Source organism: Falco naumanni, chromosome 11, assembly GCF_017639655.2.
Source record: "Falco naumanni isolate bFalNau1 chromosome 11, bFalNau1.pat, whole genome shotgun sequence".
Classification (NCBI taxonomy): domain Eukaryota; kingdom Metazoa; phylum Chordata; class Aves; order Falconiformes; family Falconidae; genus Falco; species Falco naumanni.
The window spans coordinates 6,986,400-7,007,514 of NC_054064.1; the positions used below are offsets into that span (position 1 = coordinate 6,986,400).

The 21,115-nt window shown below is 58.4% G+C and overlaps 2 protein-coding genes across 3 annotated transcripts in view; one reads left to right on the plus strand and one right to left on the minus strand.

Moving 5' to 3' along the window:
- Positions 1-436: 436 nt before the first annotated feature.
- Positions 437-14,702, plus strand: LHX4 (LIM homeobox 4). Its single transcript, XM_040611289.1, is given in 7 exon segments — positions 437-698; positions 7,544-7,715; positions 11,129-11,331; positions 11,527-11,681; positions 12,343-12,514; positions 12,605-12,894; positions 12,896-14,702. Coding segments are annotated over 7 exon segments (1,176 nt in total). The 5' UTR covers positions 437-622; the 3' UTR covers positions 13,004-14,702.
- A 3,043-nt stretch (positions 14,703-17,745) lies between these two features.
- ACBD6 (acyl-CoA binding domain containing 6) overlaps positions 17,746-21,115 on the minus strand; it is an 87,766-nt gene continuing 84,396 nt past the window's right edge. For both annotated transcript variants that reach the window (XM_040610536.1, XM_040610534.1), the window contains one exon: positions 17,746-18,113. In XM_040610536.1, coding sequence (XP_040466470.1) covers positions 17,959-18,113 — 155 coding nt within the window. In that variant the 3' untranslated portion in view covers positions 17,746-17,958. The remainder of the gene's footprint in view (positions 18,114-21,115) is intronic.

Consider the following 21,115-nt stretch of genomic DNA (forward strand, 5'->3'; position numbering starts at 1 on the left):
GTCCGCCGGGGAGGGTGCCTGCCGGGCTGAGCCCCATCCTCACGGCAGGTGGGACAGGGCTGGGGCAGTGTGCAGGAGCGGGAGAAGGTCCCCGAGTCCCGCTAGCGGGGACGGGGGCTTTGGCTCTTGGTTCTCTACCACCAATGGTACCGTCGGACAGAGCTTCCTGGCATCGGACAGCGCTCCCGGTCACGACAGCACTCTGTCGCGACAGCGCCAACCGCTCGAAGCCGAGCTCGGCCGCGGTGCGCTGGCGGCCGCAGGGCGCCCCTAACTCCCGCCCCTTCCCGCAGGCCCCGCCCCCGCCCCACAGGCCCCGCCCCTTCGTCGGAAGACCCCGCCCCCTCCAGCCTGGGGCGGGCGGCGATTGGCCTCGAGTGGCCCGGCCCGCCCCCGCCCCCCTGCGGGCGGTGACGTCAGGCGCGCTCCCCGCAGGGTGAATGAATGGGAGGCGGGCGGCGCTGGCGGGCACAGCTGCGGCGCCGCGCCCGGGCCGGCACCGGCACCGGCACCGGCACCGCCCGCGGGACACGGCGCTGCCTCCCGCCGCGGGGCTCCGCCGGCCCGGGCCGCATCTCTCCCTCCCCTCTTCTCTCCCGTCCGCCGCCCCCGGGCCAATAAAATGATGCAAAGCTCCGCGCTCGCTGCCGAAGGGGCTGTCAAGGGGCTTCCCGAGATCCTCGGTGTGCCGGTGCAACGTAAGGACGCTTTTCTCTTCTCCCTCCTTCGCTCCCTGCCGCAAAGGCGGCCCCAGGCCGGCGGGGCAAGGCGGGCAGGAGCCGGCGGGGCAGCGCCCTGCGGGCTGGGCAGGTGCTTCCCGCTCCCGCCCGGGCGTGTTTTTTTCCTCCCCTTTGCTACCCCCCCCCCCCCCCCCCCCCCGCCGTGTAGCAGTGTTAATTGATTAATTGTTAATAGACGTAAAAATTCGGAGCGTGCGGAAGGCAGAGCGGTGCCCCGTGGGCGGGCGGGCAGCGGCCGGAGCCGTGCGGAGCCGTGCGGGCCCGGCTCCGACGGGGAGGGCGGCCGCCGGCTGCGTGTGTGCAAATGCATGTGCAAGTGTACATGCGTGTGTGTGTGCCGGTGTGGGGCCCCGGCACCCGCCCGCCCCCGCGCACCCCCGGCCCGCAGCGCACGGCTCCCCGCTTATATCGTTTATCGCGACAGGCAGCGCCTCACGAGCGGTGGAAAGGGACCCGCGGGTGTGCGGGCGCCTTAGTGGGACGGCGAGCCCGGCCTGGCTCGGCTCCGCGCGGCCCGTGGAGCGATGCCGCCGTGTCTGCGTCTAGCCAAAACCCACCTATATAATCTATACGTGCGCATATATGCCCTGTAGCTACAGGTAGCGTGTTCGTGTGAAGGCACATGCTCGCGGGCGGTGCGGGGGGGGGGGTGTATAAGCGTGTCTGGGAGGTGTATGTACCCACTTACGCGGGGTGTGTGTGTGTGTATGGATCCCACGGGTGTATGGACCCTCGCGTGTTTCTGCGGGACGCACGCGCCGGCAGCCGGCTGTCAGCCGTAGGGGCCGGAGGCTTCTTCCTTTCTATAGGGCCGAGCCCTGGGCGGGGAGAGCCCGTGGGCACCCCCACCCCTATAGACGCGTGGAGCCGGTGCGGGGGCGGCCGGGACCCGGTGCGCTCCCGGCCCGGCCCCGGGGCTGCTCGGGTGGGCGGCGGCGGCGCGGGATGCGCGGGTGTTGTTGTTATTATTTATTATTATTATTTATTTTTATTATTTATTGTTATTATTCTTTCTCCCCGTTTGCAAACGGCTCCCGAGAACCGGGGTGTCCCCGAGGGGCCGGAGCGGGGGCAGCCAGGGGATGCTCTGCCCCCCCCCGCCCCAGGCACCGGCAAAGTTGAAGAAAAGGGGTCCCGGCGGCACGGGGGGGCCAGCCGAGCCCGAGCCAATTGGGGGCGGACAGCTGTGCCGGGGGGTCCGGCCGCATTTCGGGGGACACACAGGGGTCGGGCAGGGGGGGTGCGCATCCCGACCACCTGCCCGCTGCGGTCCGGGCTGCGCCCCGCTGCTTGCCGCTGCCCCCCAGAGCCTCCCCCGCCGTTTCGTGCCCCGCACCGGCCCCCGCCCCCCCCCCCAGCGGCTGTAATTCGTTTTCCGTGGGTGTTTCCACGGGGGGTGAAGCCGGTGCCCCGGCCCGCTGCTGCCCGGGGGAGCAGCCGGTCCTGCCTCGCCGCGGGGGGGTCGCCCCCGTTATCCCCCGTTGCCAGGCCGCGGGGGGGGGGGGTGGTGCGGGCAGCCACGTTTAACCGGATTTCACCGCAGCAGAGGGGAAGAGACCTCCCCGTCAGGAGCACGGAGCCGGTGCGGGGACAGCCCGGGTCTGTCGCGCGGCCGGGTCCCCACCGTCCCCTTGCCACCGGATAACGGCCCCGATTCCCAGCCGCAGGGTGCCCCGCAGCCCCACTGATTTAAGGAGAAAACAGGTGCCTCGACCACCCTGGAGCAGCAATCGCCCCAGGAAAGCCCCCTGCTTTGGCCCCCGCGGGTGCCACCAAGCCCCCCTGCCCGTGACATTGCCGTTTCTGCACCCCATATCCGTAATTACCAGGAAACAATCCAACCAGATCCGATTCTTATTATTTATTTAAGCTTCAAAATTAATGGCAGGACCAAAACATGTCGGGGAGGGGGCTGCTGGAAAAGTTTCCAGGGCTCCGCAGCCGCCGGGCAGCTCCAGCGCCCGCGGCCGGCTCCCGGCTCCGCGTTACGCGCCTGAGGCCTCATCCTGCACCCTTACACGTGTGTTCGGCCCCCTCCGGGCCAGGGGGTCTTGGCCCCGGGCAGGGAACACCTTCCCCAGGGAATGCAGCCCCGCTGCCTGCGCCGGGGTTACCCCCCCCACCACCCCCCACCCCCAGCAGCCCCTCGGTATTTCATCGTGTGCGCCATGAAAATACGTGACATTTTCATATCTAATCGCTATTAAATCGCTGGTTTTCCTCGCTATTTAACCACTGCCCAGCTTCATTATTTTGTTTATTTATTAGCAGCGACTGTTTCTTACAGCATCCTCCTCAGCAAGGTTTTGGGGAGCTGAGCCTCCCCCTCTCCCCCCCCGCCTCCCAGGGCAAACCTCGCTACTGCTCAGCCTTGCAGGCGGAATTGTTAAAAATATAATTCCCAATATTATTTATGAATATTGTTTTGCAAATCTCACCGAAGCAAAAACTTCTGCCAAAGCCTGTGGGAATCGTGCCCGGGTGCCGCCAGCCTCTGGCCAACGGGCTGGGGGGGGAGTTGATTAATCGCCGCTGGGAAAGTCGTTTGCGCGCTGCAGAGAAATGAATCGGAGGGGTTTTTTGCATGTAAAGGAATGAGGTTTCCTCTCCCCAAGAAAGTCTTTTTGGGGAGTCCCCGACCTGGTGCTTTCCGTGGATGTTTGGTGCAGGCTCCGGGACCGCCGGACCGGGACCGCCTTTGTGCTCCGGTTTCCCACCGGCATTTGCCGCGGTACCGATTCTGCAGCACCTTCGTTTCCGCGGGTGACGATCCCTTCCCCTTAAAAGAAAAGGAAAAATAAAACACACCCCAACGCACCCCAAACCCCAGAGAAGGGGCAGCTCGCCAGCCGGTGCCCGGGGTGGTGCGGAGCCGGCGCTGCGCATCCTCCCCGGCCGCTGCCCCGGCACCGCCTCCCCCCTCGGCTTCCGAGGTTTTTGGGATTTCAGAGGGATTTCTGAGGCCACCCGCCAGTTTGTTTCGTTTCCATCGTTATTTCTTTCTTTTTTCGTCGGGGAGGGATAGGGATGGAAGGCTGGACCCGTCGCTAATATATCATGGCACCGGCGGCCGCGCTGCAGGCGGGGGTCGGATCCCGGCGCACCGTGTCGGGCCATTGCTCGGCTGCCCCGGAGCGTGGGGGGCTGCGTGAAGCTGTAGGGGGATTGCAGATCTGGCAACGGCTTTGAATGGGATACGGCCAAATCCTGCCCGGGCAGCCGCCGGCGGGATGCAGGGATGCACACCGGCTGCGCGTCCTCCTCCCCGGCACATCGCCCTGGGGGGGACACGACACCCCCAGCCTCACCCGCCCGCCGCCCCGGCAGCGGTTTGCACTAGGGCTGGCTGCTGCATCCCTGGGGTGGTCCCCATGTCCCCGGGGTGGAGAGGAGGGGGCCGTGGGGCTGTCCCCTATGTAGGTCTGCCTGTCGGAGCATCTATCAAAGCACCCTGCACGCAGAGCCAGCCCTGAGCTGCTGTTGGGCAAAGGCACCAACGCAACATATAACGCCATTAACATTATTCCTATTATAGCAAATAATTTAGTTAAAACAAGTAAAATAAATGGAAGGCTTTCGGCAGGCAGGGAGGCAGCGCTGCGCTGGCCCCGGCGCAGCCGCCTCCGTTGCAAAGCACAAAGCAGAGCGCAGGGGCTGTATTTTAGATATTTTTTTTCTACATGCACTGAGCAAACCAGTGGGTTGGCTGGGACACCTCCTGGTACCCCAGCAGCTCCCCCTATTATTATTATTATTATTATTATTATTGTCAATGCACAGGGGAAAGCAGCCAAACGGGTGCGAGTTCTGCCCATCGCTGCGTGCACACACAAACCTGTGTGCATTTGGTTGGTGCCGTACATCTAGGGACAGATCGAATGCAAAAAATGTGTCTCTTGTTAAAAAAAAACCCCACACATATTTTTCTCTGGAAACGTGGGGGAAAATATTGTATTATCTGCTGCAGTTGTTTGCTTGCCGAAATTAAGCTTTTGGGAAGGAAAAAGCTGTTTGTTAGCTTGTGAGTGTGTGTATATACGCACATATACACGCGAGTATGTGTATGTAGATGTATATGCATCCACACGTTTCTATAAATAACCATTTATATATAAAACATGGTTCACAAGCGTGCATACGTGTTTATGAAATAAATAAGAAATATTTACTCTGCAATGCCACCGAATGTACCTTCTCCCGGGGCTGATGCTCTGCTGCGTGCCATCCTCTGTGCCAGCGGCTTCCACATCGCTCCGAAACAGGTTTAACAAATGAAATACGGAAAATGTGGCTGCTGCCCACCTGCAGCCCTGGTGCCGCTCCTAGCAGCATACTGGGGGCGAAGCAGCCAGGTATTTTCAGAGCAAGAAGGAGAAGAGGGACCTATGGAAGCTGTAGATAATTTTTTAAATTTTTTTATTTTTAAATTTATTCTACTGTTGTTAATGCGACACGGGCTTAAATGCCAGCAATAAATATGGGCTGAAGGGCACTGGGATTGTAACTATCTAACCTTGTGAATAATAAAATAAGCTGCCTTCACTGGAGATGCATGTCAGTACCCCAAAGTATTTATAAATAATGTTATTCAAGGCTGCAACAATTTTCTCCCTTGCTGTTTCCCTCCTTTCCCCCCCCCCTTTCTTTCCTCTTTCCCCCCCTTGTCTTTCTTCTTCCCCTTCTTTCTTCTCTCCCTCCTTTCTTTCCTCTTTTTCCCCACCTTTCTTGCCTCTTTTTTCCCTTCTTTCTTGCCTCTCCCCCCCTTTTCTTGCCTCTTTTTCTCCTCCTTTCTTTCCTCTTTTCCCTCCTTTCTTGCCTCTCTTTTACCCTCCTTTCTTTTCTCTTTTCCTCCCCTTCTTTCCTCTTCTCCTTTTTTCCTATTTTTCCCTCCTTTCTTGCCTCTTTTTTCCCTTCTTTCTTGCCTCTTCCCCCTCTTTTCTTGCCTTTTTTTCCCCTTCCTTTCTTTCCTCTTTTCCCTCCTTTCTTGCCTCTCTTTTTCCCTTCTTTCTTTTCTCTTTTCCTCCCCTTCTTTCCTCTTCTTCCCCTTCTTTCCTCTTCTTCTTTCCTATTTTTTCCCCTGCTTGCCTCTTTTCCCCCTTCTTCCCTTTTCCCCCCCTTTCTTGCTTCTTTTCCGCCTCCTTTCATTCCCCTTTTTTCTCCTGCTTTCTTTCCTCTTTTCCCTTTCTTTCCTCTTCCTGCTCTTTCCTCCCCCTTCTTTCCTCTCCCCTTTTTTCTTTCCCCTTCTCCCTTCTTTCCTCTCCCCCCCTTCTTTCCTTTTTTTCCCTTTCCCCTTCTCCTCCCTTGATTAATTTCATTCCTTTTCCCTCTCCCCCCGCTTTCCCCCTTTCCCAGTCTCCTTCCCTGTGCTCCGGGTGCAGTGCCCCGCTGCCGAGCCCCCTGCCCACGCCGTGCCCGGCCAGGGGGCTATTCCCCCCCGTCCCCTCCCCTGGCCGCCGGCGCTGGGAGCCCCTGGGCGCAGGGATCAGCTTCCCGCGGGTCAGTAAGGAGCCACCCTGCTCGGCCACTTCGGCTGGGGACAGCAGAGCCCCCCGAGCCTCCCCAGCACTTGTAGCAGCCATAAAAAAAAATATCCCGCCTCCCCCTCGCCACCCCCCCACCCCCCGGTATTTACTGTCAGCCGCTCTCCGGCAGGAGGGAGGCAGCCCTTATACATAAACATCTCTCCTGCTCTTAGGCTCTAGCTCCGGGCACGGTGGGGGGGTTCCTCCCCAAAATCAATCTGCTTTCATGCATGCGTGTCAGCATTCTGTGCCTGGCTTTTACCGGGCAATCTTCTCCTGCAGACTTTTACAGCACCTCCTGTTTATTCTCAACTACGGGCAGGTAGAGAGGGAGATAAATATCCAGCTCTCCAGATCTATAGAAGCTGTCCATCTATAGGCAGAGCCTGGGTGGCTGGGTATATACACCTTGCCTTAGGAAGAGCCTTCCTCCTCCAAGCATCCTCCCACAGTGTGGGTGCTGTAGGGAGCTGGATGGGGCTGGACCTGCTGTCCCCGGTTACTGGTGCTGTGGTCCAGCATGGCCTTGCTTCAGCCCATGTTTTCCAGGCTTTTCCAGCGGCAGGGGTCTGTAACACCCTGGCTGGATGGAAGAAAGCAGGCAGAAACCCTCTACCCCTGTCACAGGAAAACTGGGATCCAAAGGCATGTTGGACCGTGGGGATGCAAAGTCCCCCGGTGCCCTGGCACTGCAGGGCGAGGGGCACTGCAGGCTGCTGGGGGGGGGGAGCAGCGTGGCCAGCACGGGTGGCTTGTGGTCCTTGGGGTGCAGTGGGAGTGGAGGGGAAGAGACGTTGGCCTTGCCTCTGCGGGTGGGGTGGAGGTGGTTGGTGGCCTGCACCCCTGGGTCATGGCAGAGACCCCCTGGTTGAACCCCTGGGTCACCACGGCAGCCTGGCCCCGGGGGAAAGGGGTGGCTGCGGGGAGCAACAAGCCATGTCCCTGGTGGGGGGCTGGGCTGGGGGATGCCAGCCCAGAGGGAGCGAGAGGCAGGCAGGGAAGTGGGTGGCAGGGAGCAAGACAGAGCCTGAAAAATGGGGTGCAGAAGGAAAAAGCACCACGTGTGCGTGTCTCTGCCTGGTGGGGCCGTGGGCTTTGCTATCCCAGAGGATTTTGGCAAAGGTTTGCAAAGGAAGGTGTGCCGGGACACCGGCGAGGTGAGGGGTGGCAGCTCATCACCCTGCAAAGCACCGGCATGTGCCAGCGCAGGGCTTTGCTAGCCGTGCCGGCTGGCTGGGAGCACCGAGGGGGCTGACGCTGCTCTTCTCTCCCCCTGCCCAGAGATCCCCCAGTGCGCCGGCTGCAACCAGCACATCCTGGACAAGTTCATCCTCAAGGTCCTGGACCGGCACTGGCACAGCTCCTGCCTCAAGTGTGCCGACTGCCAGATGCAGCTGGCTGACCGCTGCTTCTCCCGGGCTGGCAGCGTCTACTGCAAGGAGGACTTCTTCAAGTGAGTACCACTTGGGGGCACAGCCCCCCGAAAACAGCATCTCCCACCCACGCACCAGACAGACACAACCTATTTTGAAGTAGACTTTCCCCAAAATCTAAATTTATAATTTTTTTTTGAGGTTTTTCTTGTCGTTCTTATGGAAATAACTGGAATGTTGGTGCTTTATAGCTGCCGCAGGCTGGATGCTGTTTGTTGGGCTTTAACCTTCTGAGAGCCCCAAATCTCCCTGATGCCCCTGTCCCTCCCCTGTGCGGGTTTCCAGCCCCGTGGGGTGGCAAGCTGCGGTGGCTCGGCAGTGGCCCCGGCTCTGCTCGGAGCTAGAGGGCAGGAGAAACCCGCACAAGGCAGCGGCAGCGCTGCCTGCTCCTGCCCGCGCCGGGGTTTGCTGATGCTGCTTCTCTCCCTTCATCTTTTTACCTTTTTTTTGTCTTCTCTTTTCTTTTCTTTTCTTTTTTTTTTTTTTTTTTTTTAATCCTTTTTTTGCTCCCAGTAGCGTGAAAACCTCATTTGATTTCTTTGGCAGCTGCCTCCGAGCTGTGCGATGGCCCAGCCTCGGCATTTCCCTGCTCCCTTGGGACAGGACAACCTGTTTCCCATTAAAAACGGCCTTTTCAGCAGGGATGCCCTGGTCCTGGCTGCTGGCAAAACCTGGGAGTTTTCCCAGGGGATGGCAGAGGGTGTTGCAGCAGGGCTGGGCACAGCTCTGCCGGTGGTGAAACGCTATCTTCGCCCCCTCTGCGGGGAGGGGGCCCGATCCTGGCCAGCAGGTGCCTTTTGCTGCCCGGGTGCAGGTGCCAGGGCCCTGGTGAACAGCAGCTGCAGCACCTCAGGGACAGGGGCCGCCTCCCTGCACCATCATCTGCTTTTTCCCAGCTGTGCTGGCTCTCCACATCATTCCCCGCTGCCGGCCAGCTGGCTTAACCAACTGATGGCCATTACACCCGGTGCAAAACCCTGGGCAAGGTTTTCCCTGCCTGCCCACCCCTGGGCTGTCAGGCCTCCTACGTGCCCCTCTCCCCACCCCCCACCCACCCCCCCCAGCCATCAGGGCCAAGGATGCAGCTTGAATTCCTCCTCCCCAGCTGGGGAGCGTGCGGCCATCAAAGCAGCCGCTTACAGCCTGAGTAATAACACTTCAGTTCTGATATTTTCCAGCCTATTAATCTCCAAGTCATTTAAATAGTCGCCCAAAAGGTGCGGGTAATCAATGTTAATTAGAGTTGAAAGATCAGCGACTTTCTTAGATGAGGTCCTGCCTGGATTATTTGGTGCCAATCAATAGCATCTCAGCGCTCGCTCAGGCGCTCGCCTCACCTTTCTTTCAACCGCTCATTGATTTTGGGGTAGGTAACCTGCGGGAGACATGAGGATTTAAGACCAACTTCAGAGGCAGGTTTGCAATGCAGGAGCTGCTTCTGAAAAGACCAGGTTTTTTTATTTTTTATCTTTATTTTCCTCCCCCAAATCGTAGTTCCTGGTCCTCAGCTGCAGGCAGCTCTGTCCTGGTTCTGGCTATTCCCAGCTGGTGTGGAAATATTCCGGGATGCTGGGGGATGTGTGTTAAAATGGCTTTAGGAGTGCTGGGTGAGGTGGGGGTGGGTGGGCAGAGGGAGGATGGGGGTGTCAGAGTGCACTGTCTCAGCCTTGGGCACAGAAAGGTGTTTGCTGTCTGTCCTATCCTTCCTTCTGTACGTACCTTCACCCCTTCTTCCCTCCCTCTGTCCCCTCTATCCCTTCATCCCTCCCTCAATCCCTTCATCCCTCCCTCTCTCCCTCTCCCTCTCCCATCCCTCCCTCCCAGCTGACTCCAGGAGAGCTGAGGTCTCCCCAGCAGATGTCCAGGGACTCTCCCTTTAGGATAGAAGCCCAGAAAACAAGAAAAAAAAAAAAAGGTTTTCCCTCCTTGCCTTCTGCTTCCAACACCACTTTGGACAGCTGCTGAAATCATGCTGGTGCCACGCGTTCCGGGGTGCCTGCCACCCGTCCCTGAGTGACACCTGAGTGACGTGGGGACCCAGCTTTGGTGGCTGTGCCCTGGCATTCTGGATGGCATGAGGGCACGGGCAGCTGTGGGGCTCGGGGGGGTGATTTTACATGATGGGGGATGTTTAACACTCAAGGGGGGCAGCGAGAGGTGCCCAGGGTGGCTGTACCCCCTGGGCACCCCCAAATGCCACTGCCTGCCCCTTTTGGGGCAGGGAACCAAAGGGCTTGGGTTTTGCTGGGCCACCTCCTTCGAAGCAGATGGGTCTGTTCAAGGTGTAGGGGACAAATTTATCCTGATAGCTTTGCTGCCTGAGCTGCTGCTGCAACACCTGGGTGGCTCCGTGGGGTCCCAGTGCCCCACTGATGAGGTGTTTGAGGGAGCTGGGGGGAGCAGGGGAGACCCAGGAGAGCCCTTGTGGTGCCAGTGGGAGGTGGGGGGGATCTGTCCCCTGCCAGCCCCAAAGCCCACAGCATCTGCTGCTGGAACCACCAGTGGGATGTCCACTCATTTTTTACTTTCTCTCGTGCTGCCACCCCCTCGTGGCATGTGTCACACACGCGCTGTTAGTTCAGTTTACACCGGGTGTCACCTGGGTGTCAGCCTTCATGGCTACAGGGGCAACTGCCCCCCACCACGGCACGGCTGCACCCACGCAGGCACCCAGCTTGGGGTGCACCCACAGCGGCAGGCACCCCAGGCTCTCTGCAGCAGAGTGCCTGCCATCCGCGGGGGCTGCTGGCAGAGATGCATGCTCCTTGAACGCTCCTTGCATGCTTCTTCCACTCCTCTTGCACACTCCTTGCACACTTCCCACACCATTCTTACGTGGTCCTTGCATGCTTCTCCCACACTTCTTGCACCATACTTACATGCTCCTTGCAAGCTTCTTGCACCATTCTTGCTTACTCCTTCCACGTTCTTATCCCATCCTTGCATGGCTGCTTGTGTGCTGCTTCCACACTCCTTGCACACTCCTTGCACACTTCTTGCACGCTCCTTGCAGCCGTGTCGGCGGACTTGCTTGGCCCCACGCCTACCCCAAGCCAGCACACCCAACGCACCCATCGGGCTGTCATTATGGTGTAAGAGCCCCATCATTCTGCATTAATCTGGGATTCATCATGCTAGCGGGGCGGTGTAATTAATTTATTTGGTATTAATGTGGATGAAATATGTACTGTCCTTGCAGGGGAAAATCAGGCAGCCTATAAGCATTAGTTAAAAGAACCATTAAAATCAAACCTTCCTCAGCTCCATTAGGCTGGTCTTTCACACTGAAGAAGATAAACCCCTGCCGTGTGAAGTGTCATGCATAATTAGGTTGATTGCTGGTTTAAACTCTGCCCTGTCTCCTGGTCCCCATCCCATCTCTGGCGAAGCCCACCTTGCCGGGCGACTTAGGGTCACCCACTTCTCCTTGCAGACGTTTCGGGACCAAATGCACGGCGTGCCAGCAGGGCATCCCCCCCACCCAGGTGGTCCGCAAAGCCCAGGACTTCGTCTACCACCTCCACTGCTTCGCCTGCATCATCTGCAGCCGGCAGCTGGCCACTGGCGACGAGTTCTACCTGATGGAGGACGGGCGGCTGGTCTGCAAGGAGGACTACGAGACTGCCAAGCAGAACGGTAGGCACCCTGAAAGGGCTACGAGGCGGGACATCACACCGAGGGGTGGCCACGGTTCGTGTCACTGCTGGAAGGTGTTGTTGCGGGCTCTGAGGCAGCCAGTTCTGGGGAGCTTTTCCCCAGCAGTGTGGGCTGGAGGTGTGGAGCTGCTCATGCTGCTGCAGTCAGGGCTGGTACCAGCTTCTTGGCTTGCAGATGACTCCGAGGCAGGTGCTAAGCGGCCCCGGACCACCATCACGGCCAAGCAGCTGGAGACACTGAAGAACGCCTACAAGAACTCCCCCAAGCCCGCCCGGCATGTGCGGGAGCAGCTCTCCTCCGAGACTGGGCTTGACATGAGGGTGGTGCAGGTGAGGCTGTGGGGGTGCCCCTCTCCACCTTGCCCCTAGCGAAGGGGGACACAGGGGTCCCGCTGGGGTGTCTGAGTGCTGGGTTGCAGGGGGTGCCAGTCTTCAGGGGATGCAGAGGTGCTGGGGTGTTGGGGTGGCATGGGTGTCGGGGAGCTGGGTTGCAGGGCTGCTGGGCTGCTGGCTTGCAGGGGTGTGTGGGAGCTGGCTTGCAGGGCTGCTGGCATGCAGAGTTGCAGGGATTCAGGCATGCTGGGCTGCTGGGCTGCCAGGGTGCTGGCCTGCTGGGTTGCAGGGGTGCTGGGCTGCATGCGTGTGTAGGAGTTGGGTTGCACAGGTGCTGGCGTGCTGGTTTGCAGGGGTGTTGGCATGAGGCACTGCGGGGGTGCTGGCGTGCCAGGATGCAGGGGTGCTGGGGTGCTGGGTTGCATGGGTGTGTGGGAGCTGGGTTGCATAGGTGTTGGCATGCCGGGTTGCAGAGGTGCTGGGTTGCATGGGTGCTGGCATGCTGGGTTGGAGGGATGCCAGGGTGCTGGCACGCTGGCATACTGGGAGGCATGGGTGCTGGTATGCGAGGTTGCAGGGGTGCTGGTGTGCTGGGTTGCAGGGGTGCTGGCATGCAGAGGAGCCAGGGTGCCATCCATGTCCCCATTCCCCGCCTCAGGTGTGGTTCCAGAACCGGCGGGCCAAGGAGAAGCGGCTGAAGAAGGACGCGGGGCGGCATCGCTGGGGGCAGTTCTACAAGAGCGTCAAGCGGAGCCGCGGGGGCGGCAAGCTGGAGAAGGAGAGCTCGGCCGAGGACTGCGGCGTCAGCGACAGCGAGCTCAGCTTCCGCGGTGAGCAGGGTGCTGGTGGGGGGCAGGGGGGCTGCAGGGCTCCCCCCTGCGCTGACCCCCCTCCTCTGCTCTCCCTCCTCTCCCCGGCAGAAGACCAGATCCTCTCCGAGCTGGGCCACACCAACAGGGTTTATGGCACCGTGGGGGACGTGGCGGGCGGACAGTTGCTGAACGGCGGCTTCTCCATGGAGGGGACGGGACAGTCGTACCAGGACTTGCGGGACGGCAGTCCCTACGGCCTCCCCCAGTCGCCGTCCTCCATCTCCTCCCTGCCGTCCCACCCGCCCTTGCTCAACGGGCTGGACTACGCCATGGACGGCAGCCTGGGGCTGGTGGCCCACGGGGCGCAGGGGGTGAGTCAGACGCTGCGGGCCATGGCCGGGGGGGGGCCCCACCTCCGACATCTCCACGGGGAGCAGCGTCGGGTACCCAGACTTTCCCACCAGCCCGGCCTCCTGGCTGGACGACATGGATCACCCCCCTTTCTAAGCGCCGCTCGCCCCCCGCCCCGGCCCCCCTCGCTCCCTCCCCAGCCTGCAAGCTCAGCACTGAGGGTACCCGCCGCTGGTTGACCTTTCCAGGATTTCCCATGGGAATGGGCCCTGGAGGGCTGGAGGGAGGGGGGGCGGCATCGGCGATGGCCGGGGGTGGCTGTGCTTGGGGCGGGGGGCACAGATGCCTTTGGGTGTAAGCACAAGAGAGGTGTTGGCGCACGGGATGCACGCGAGGACCCCGGCGCAGGGCTGGGGCACGGTGCAGCGCTGGTAACGGTGTGGGCTGGCGAGAGGGAAGGACAATCAAGGATGGCAGCGTCCATCCCGGCGCCCGTGCCAGCCCCGCGCCCCTCCTGCTGAGCACCGCTGCTATTTTCAAGAGTTATTTTTCGATACGGAGTTGAAATGACTCGGCGCTGCCTGGAGCCTCAGCAGAAAGAAAAAGTCTATATTGTAGAAGCATTTATTTTAGCGAGGCTGGGGACCTGTCCGGGCAGGGCCATTGCCCCGCTGCCCGGGGGCGATGCCGCCCGCTCCTGGCCTGGTGGGAGCAGAGCCGTCCTGCGGTGGCTGTGGGGCAGCGATTTATCACTGGGTGCACGGGCGCGCTTACGATGCATCACTGTGGGTTTTACCTTGGTGGTGTGTCGGGGAGGAATTAAAGAAGAAAAAAAGCCTCGATCCAGCCCAGGGTGCCCAAGGGCTGGGCTGGGCTGGGATGCTCGGGGCTGGCACAAGGATGGCAGCCGCTGCAGGTGCTGGGGAAGGGTGGGCAGGAGAGGTGGGGAATGTTTGATCTGAGGGTATTGCAAAAAATTCCCCCCAAAAGAGGGAAAAAGAGCGTTTCATCAGCTGCAGAAGTACCCACGCGGTGGGGAGCGGACGGTGTCGGGGTGTAAGACCCCCATGGAATAGGTTACCCACCTCCTTCAGGGCTGTGGGGCTGATGGGACCAAAGGTGGGTGCAGGCAGCTGGGGAGGACCCAGGTGGTTTTGGCACCAGCCTCCAGCCCCTTCCTCAAAACCTACATCCCTGGGCTTGTGACACCCACCTGCCCAGCTCCCCCACACCCCCAGCCTTGCCAGGCTGAAGCATTCAGCCCAATGGATAAAACCCAGCTCCATGCTTGCTGCCCGGTGTGCCGGGCTCTGCCCCAGGCCCACAGTGATGCCCTGGCCATGGGGTCCCTGCCATCCCCCCCAGCTCTGGGGTGATGCTGATAATCCCGCCTGCCCTTCAGGAAGGGCTGCGGGCAGATCCAGTTAGCCAGCTGCTGCCAGAGGCTGGGGGGGCTCTGAAAGCAAAGGGAAAAAAAGAAGAAAAATGAAAAAAAAAAAATGCCACACAAGAAAGCACATCACTGGTATGTCCCTGTCCCTCCCTGCCCCCCCCAGCTGGGTGTGTTGGTGCTGCAGGAGTCGCCCCAGCTGCACCCATGTGCCTCCCCCCACCCCCACCCCTGCAACCTTGGGTGCTGCTTTGTGCCAAGCCCCCGGCCTCGCCGGGCAGCACGGACGGCTGGTGGGGAGGGGGACGGGGGCAGCCGTGCCCACTGCTCTCCATCCCCCTTTGACAAGGCCAAACGCCCCCTCCCCTTGCTGTGTAAATTTTGTACAGTACCAGAAAGTGAAAGTCTTGTTTCCTGGGGGAAAAAAAAAACAAAACCCAACAAAAATAATAATAATAATAATAATAAAACATTTCAAAGAATGAAACCTTATTTATTGCCCTGTCTTTGGGGAGAAAGGATGCCCCGAACTCCCCCAAATTCGCACCCAGGGCGTTGCTTTTGTACCCTGCCTCCGGTGTGTTGGCATGAGATGTGTACGGTCACCCCCTCTGCCTCGAGGGAAAGCGATGTCAAATAAACTCGGGATGCTCTTTAGCAGCTGCTGTCTTTGGGATTTTCTTCCTCTATGGGAGGGCAGCAGCCACCAGCAGCATCACCTGCCCCGGCACCATCGGCTCTTTGGTGTTGGATCCCTGGGTCTTGTCTGGATGGAGGAGCTGGCATCCCTGGAATGAGACAAGCGACATGGCCATCGTTCCCTGGCTTTTTGTGGGCATGGAGAGGTGGGTGGGTTTGGGGTGGGCAGCTCCAGCCCTGCCACGTGGCACCCCGCGATGCCCGCAGCGTGCCCACCGCTATCACCTGGCTGTATCACCACAGCACTCGGCGGGCACAGGTGAGATGGCAGAGCCATGCCGGGGCGGGGGTCTGAGCCCCTCCACAGGCACCGGTGTGTTGGCTTTCTGTATTTTAATCATTTTAACATTTAATGCTTCTCAATTAAAGTGATTTCCTGGAGTAGATGCCAAGCTTAGGGCGAATGCACATTAACCACTTTCTGTATCGGTAGTTAAAGGCACTAAGGGATTTAAACAGCAATCCGCAAGGCTGCTGGGGAAAGGTTTGGCTGAATAAAGCAGATTATAAACAATAATATATGTCTTTCTCTCCTCCCCCCCCCCCGCTATATATTTTTTTTTCTTTTGGAAAGGCTCCAACCTCACAAACGGACCTAAAGTGCTATAAACATCTCCAGGGCTGAGCGCTCAGCCCCCAACGTGCTCTCTGAAAGCATGGGCAGCGCTTTCCATCCCTGTTTTAAGAGAGATTTTTTTTTATTACCCAGCCTGTCCATCAAGCCAGGCGGTGGCTGTGCATTATGGCACTGCACAAGGGTGGCCTCGCTTGTCCCTAACCTTGATGCCACCACATCTCCATCCCACAGGCAGGGGGGTAGCTCCAGGCGGAGCCCCCCAGCTTTGGGGTTGGGTCTTTGCTTCATCCGCATCTGGATGCAAAAGCGACCGGCGTTGCTGTCAGCACCCGTTGCATTCTGACCGCACGTGCTGTGACTGCGGTGGGACCAGGCACCACCAGCCCCGTGACAGGGTGAAGGAGAGCAGGAGCCACTGCCTTCCCCCAGGGTCAGAGGGGTGTCGTATCACCGCCATCGGGTAAGCATTGCCCCGTAGGGACCCAAAATATTGCAATCTGACGTTTAGTGGAGAGCATTAATCACCGGCAGCTTGCTTCATGCTACCGAGGCGATGCTTCTCCGCATCCCAGCTCCCTGCCAGCTTGTTTCACCAGCCCCTTGTCACCACTGGGCAGCAAACCGTCCTCCAACACAGAGGGGCTGGTGTGTGCGTGGTGGCTGCGAACAGAAGCACAAGGGGTATTTTATTTTTGGCCATCCAAGCTCCAGCTAGGAAGGCAGTTTCTCTGGGATGTTTGTAAGGAGCAGGCTTAGACCTCGAGCTTCCTACTGACGTCAGAAAAAGCCCTAAAGGTTGGTTTGGTTTTTTTTTTTTTCTTTTTCTCCAAAAGCACCAGAGACTGCCACCATGGCTCCCCAGCCCACCAGACCCCTCCAATATTAAATTAATGGGAAATAAGTTGATGTGATCAATACAATGGCCCATACAGCCCGTTAACTTACCCAAGCCATTTTGTCCCCACCACCACGTCTGGCCCGCGCCTCGCGTGTGTGAGCCGTGCCGTGGTGGTGCTTTGGCTGCTGGTGGCATTGAAGCCGGTGCAGCAGTTCCTCCGTGTCAGCAAAAGCTGGCAGGAGCCCGGCCGCTGCCGTGAGGGGCCAAAACCCACGTGTGCCTCCTGCCCAGCCAGTCCTTAGTGGAGGGAACATTCCCATTTATTTTTCTGGAGGCTGGAAGTGCTGCAGAAAGGCAAGCAGCTTCCCATCACAGTGATGGAGATTTCCTACACTCCCCCCAGGCTGTAAATCTCCTTGTCCAGGGAAAAGCAAGCGGCACAGCAATGCCCCACGGGGAAGGCACAGCCTCTTCTTGCCACGTCCACCCACCCGACACCGCAGCCTCCCTCCCTGCCAAGCCCAAAGTACAACCCCATCCCCGTCAGCTCCCCTGGACCCACCGGCACAGCCCAGTAGATCCCGATGAGGAAGCAGTAAGCCCCACGAGCATCCCACCTCACTCCAGCACCCCAGGCTTCGCCACAAGGCACATCTTTCTCACTTTCTGGGTATTTGGCCAGCTGGGAGGAATATGAAATGGCCAAGACAGGCCCACAGGGTGACAGGGCAAGTGCAAGTTTCTGTCTGTGCCCAGCTGTTACAAAACCCCAGCCCCGAATGAGCCACCCTGGGGACTGGCACGTGACTGGGGGGGGACCCGGAGCTGCTGATGGAGGTGGAGTTTTAACGGTGTTTAATTCAGCAAAGTGGTTGTGTGATGTGGTACAAGTCCTGTCAGCTTGGAGAGGCTGGTTATCCATAAAGCACTCATCTTACACGCGCTAGGTGTGAACCAGAGGGATGGACAGACAGCTGTGTGTCCCTGCTGCCTTTTGTAGTCCCCTCTTCCCAGGATGAGGGCTTGAGCAGAGCTTTCCAAGGGCTGTGACAGCGCTGAGCTGCCTCCCACCCTTATATTGCTTCTGGGGAACCAAGCCACTCCCTGCATGAAAAACACACAGAGGCTGTGACCCAACACTGTGCTTTTATTTATAATATTTTGTTTGGACCCATGGGAAAAGAAAATAAGCCAAACCCCAACCAAACGGTAGAGATGAGCATCTCACCTGGCCCAGCAGCCCTCCCTACAGAGGAGCCGACCAGTCAGCACAGGCTGACAGGTGAGACATCTGATCCAGTACTTGTGTTTAATATGTTAAAACAGTAACTGGGGCCTTCTTAAGGCCCTCTCTCCCCTCCCCTGCTGCCCCCCCCACCCCCCCCCCACCCCCCCAAATACTGATAAATGTCAGAACATGCAAAACCCTGCTCCCATCCTGCTCAGGATATGTGCTCAGCCAGCCAGCCCTGGTGCTGGCGAGCCCACCCAGACCCTGTGCTCTAAAAGCTCCCCTTCGGATCCCGCGGTGTTCCGGAGGGCAGCGGGGGAAGAGAAGGGGCGTTATTGCGGAGCATCTCTGTCCTGGGCACCGCGATGGCCGCGGGTTAGGTCTGGCCAGCGGTGTGCTGCTGCAGAGCTGACCTGATGGCTTTACAGTCTGTCACCTCCTCCGGCAGGCAGCCCTCCTGGTCCCGGAGCGTAGGGTCGGCCCCTGACTTCAGCAACAACTCCACGATGTCCAAAAACTCACAGGCGGCAGCTGGAGGGAGAAAGGGAAGGATTAGTCTGGGAAGCCTGACCCGAGGCGGCAGTGATGGGCGTTTCTGGAGCGGCGCTGTAGCTGTCAACATCTCATGCGTGTGCCAGAGGCAAAAAATGCCATCTCAGCACCTGGCCAGGCGGAGCAGATCATTTTTCGGGGCAGTGTTCGGTACTCAATGTATTACTTGCCTTTGGATTTAACAGTGCAAAGGAAAGAGACAAGATAGAGTGGAAGAAATGACAAGCCAGGAGTCCCGAGGGGGTGTGACCGGTGCAGCCATCACCCAGAGCCTGCAGCCCAGCCACGGAGCCACCGGGAGCCAGGTGGTTTGCCGGGCATCACCTGGGATGACGCACGGGGTGCCTGGGCACAGTCTGGCTAATGCTCCTTCGCCCCCAGGACTGCAGACACATCTTGGGAAGGGCCCCAGAGTGCAACTGCAGCATGGCACAGAGCCTCAGAGTGCCACCTGGGAAAGCACTGCCTGCTTGCTTTGGTACCCAGAATTTATAACACACTTCTCATTTATAACGTATCCGTAAGCCCCTACTCCTCAGTCGCCTCCTGAACCTCCAGGGCTCCACAGGGAGCAGGTCCCAGGCAGGACATCATCAGTACTGCCTCACACCCGGCTTTCACCCATCGTTTCTCCTTGTAGAAAATTCAGATGGTTTTTAGCTGCTGGCTGGCCCTGCCCTAAGCTCCAGGGAATGTGCCTGTGCCCACAGGCAACCAGTAGCACCACTGGTTATTCCTAACTCACACCTCCACTAGCAACTATTTTTTTTCAACCACGATTTACTCTGTCAAGATAGAATCAAGTTTGACTTGAGCTCTTCCCTGTCCCGAGGATGTAACAGCCTGGCAGCTTTCAGCTCCCCCTCCAACCCGGCTGAAGGACGTTAAAACAAAAAAAAAAAAAATAAAAGAACTAGGAAGACCAGGAAAACTCTTAACATTGAAGAGCTGGGCTTGGCTGACGTCAGCAGAAGTCCCAGTCCCTGGATCTTCCCTTAAGCCCGTGCAATGCAGACTCTAGCAAAGCCACAAGCTGCCTTATGAGACTGCACAGCCGGCAGCTTCTTCTTGCATTGGTGGCAACTGGTTTTCACTGTATTTCAGGCGCTTTTACAACATAACCGACCAACTCTTTTTTGCTGTTAAATGTAGTCATTAAGAACGTCTTCTGCATTACTCCGCAGTTTTCTACCAACCCAAAGGGACAAGCAGCAATGTTTAATTAAAATAAATTTGACGTGTGATTGGAGCTTATACTGAAGGAGATTAAAAAAAAGGGGAACAAAAGGGGGAAGGGGCTGGTGAGGAAGCAGGTGGGGGTGTGGATGAGGCTGAGCTAAAGGGCCAGGGGACGTGTCCCGGGGCGAGGGCACAGCACTCTTGCAGAAAGCAGACCGCCAGGGGTGCCAAGGACGCTGGTGCTGGCAGCTCCTGGGGATGGGGAGCTGGTGCCCGCACGGGGAGAGGCAGCATCCTCGTCTGGTGCCGCTGCCATGGGTGCTGACAGCCCGTGTCCTCGAGCGGGCTGCGGACGTTCCCCAGGGATGAGCACAGCTGCTGGATTTATCGCACCCCAAGACCCTCGATTTGTCAAGGGCCGGAGCGGCAGCCCTGACACTGGCACGGGTGAAGATGAATTTCCATTCAGCGCAGTTTGCCTTCTGACTCCATTAATCCTCAGGGTTCAGATGATGAATTTCTTTTCTTTTTTTTCTTTCTTTCTTTTTTTTTTTTTTATTATTTATTTTCCCTCCAGCGTCCCCTCCCACTGCCCTGCCACGGCACAGAAAGAGCCGAACAGATGGTGCTTTGCAGGGAAGCCGGAGCACCCATGAGGATACAGAGCCTGCCCACTCCGTGGCCACGTGCTCGGAGAAGCCTTGATTTCCTCTGGGAGAGGCAGCGGCAATGATTTTAGTATTCCCGGCGGGTGGGTGGATGGATGGATGGAGAGGAGTCGAAGACTAACGGGCCGTTTAGCCGAGAAACCATGCTCGTACCCATCATCACAGCACCGACCGCTGCCTCTGGTCCAGGGGAGAGGGGGTCCAGCGGTGGGTCCCGCTGGTGAGCCGGTGCCTTCGGACCGTGCTGCCAGCTGGCCTCCGCTTAACCTCCGATTAAACCCGGGGTCGGCGCCGATCGGAAGGAGGCAGGATTTATAACCCGCAGCAGGATGCAGTTTGACACCGGCTGTAATCAGGAGAGCTGTCACCACAAGGACAGCTGTCAGGCCACTCTGGCTCATAAAAAGGGATGGAGACACCCTAAAAGCAGTGGCTGCCTCGCTGGCCTTGCTCATGGGATTTAACCCTTCCCCAAACAGCCTCTAACAAAAGGGAAGGCCTTGTAAAAGCACTGCTCTGCTCAGCACCGCCACAGACAGTTTTCACAGGAGCTCTCATGCCTCTCTGCTGCAATTAATGGCTCGGTTACGAAGTGCTTACTGAGATGGTATCAGGAGATTTTCAGTGAGTTCCAGTTTCAGGCCAATAGCCACTTGAATCCAACCCATGCATGCATTTAACAAGCTCTTTTCAAGATCAGGGTGATTTATGACCAGATCAGCTAAGTAAGGGAGCGAGGACAGCCTGGGCGCAGCGATGGTCAGCCAGGGACAGCAGGGCACTTGTGGGCACACCCGACCCAGAGAGGCTTCCCCAAAGATGATGTACAGGGAGGGGAGCTGGGATAATACTCAAGAAGAAGAAAAAATTCTACCACTTAAAACATTTGGGGAAAAAAAAACCCTGCTAAACTGTTGTTACTGAAACATCCGAGCTGGCAGGGCGGATCAGAGAAACCATTTTTGAAATAATGTTATTTAAATCAGTTGTGTTTGTGTTAAACAATCTGCTTCAGCCACCAGCCAGAGGGATCCACCTGCACGTCATTTACATGGAGGTGATGCATCCACCTTTTACTTTCACATGTTGGACCTGCTTGAAGCAGGTGCTCTTGGATAACTTACACACTACGCT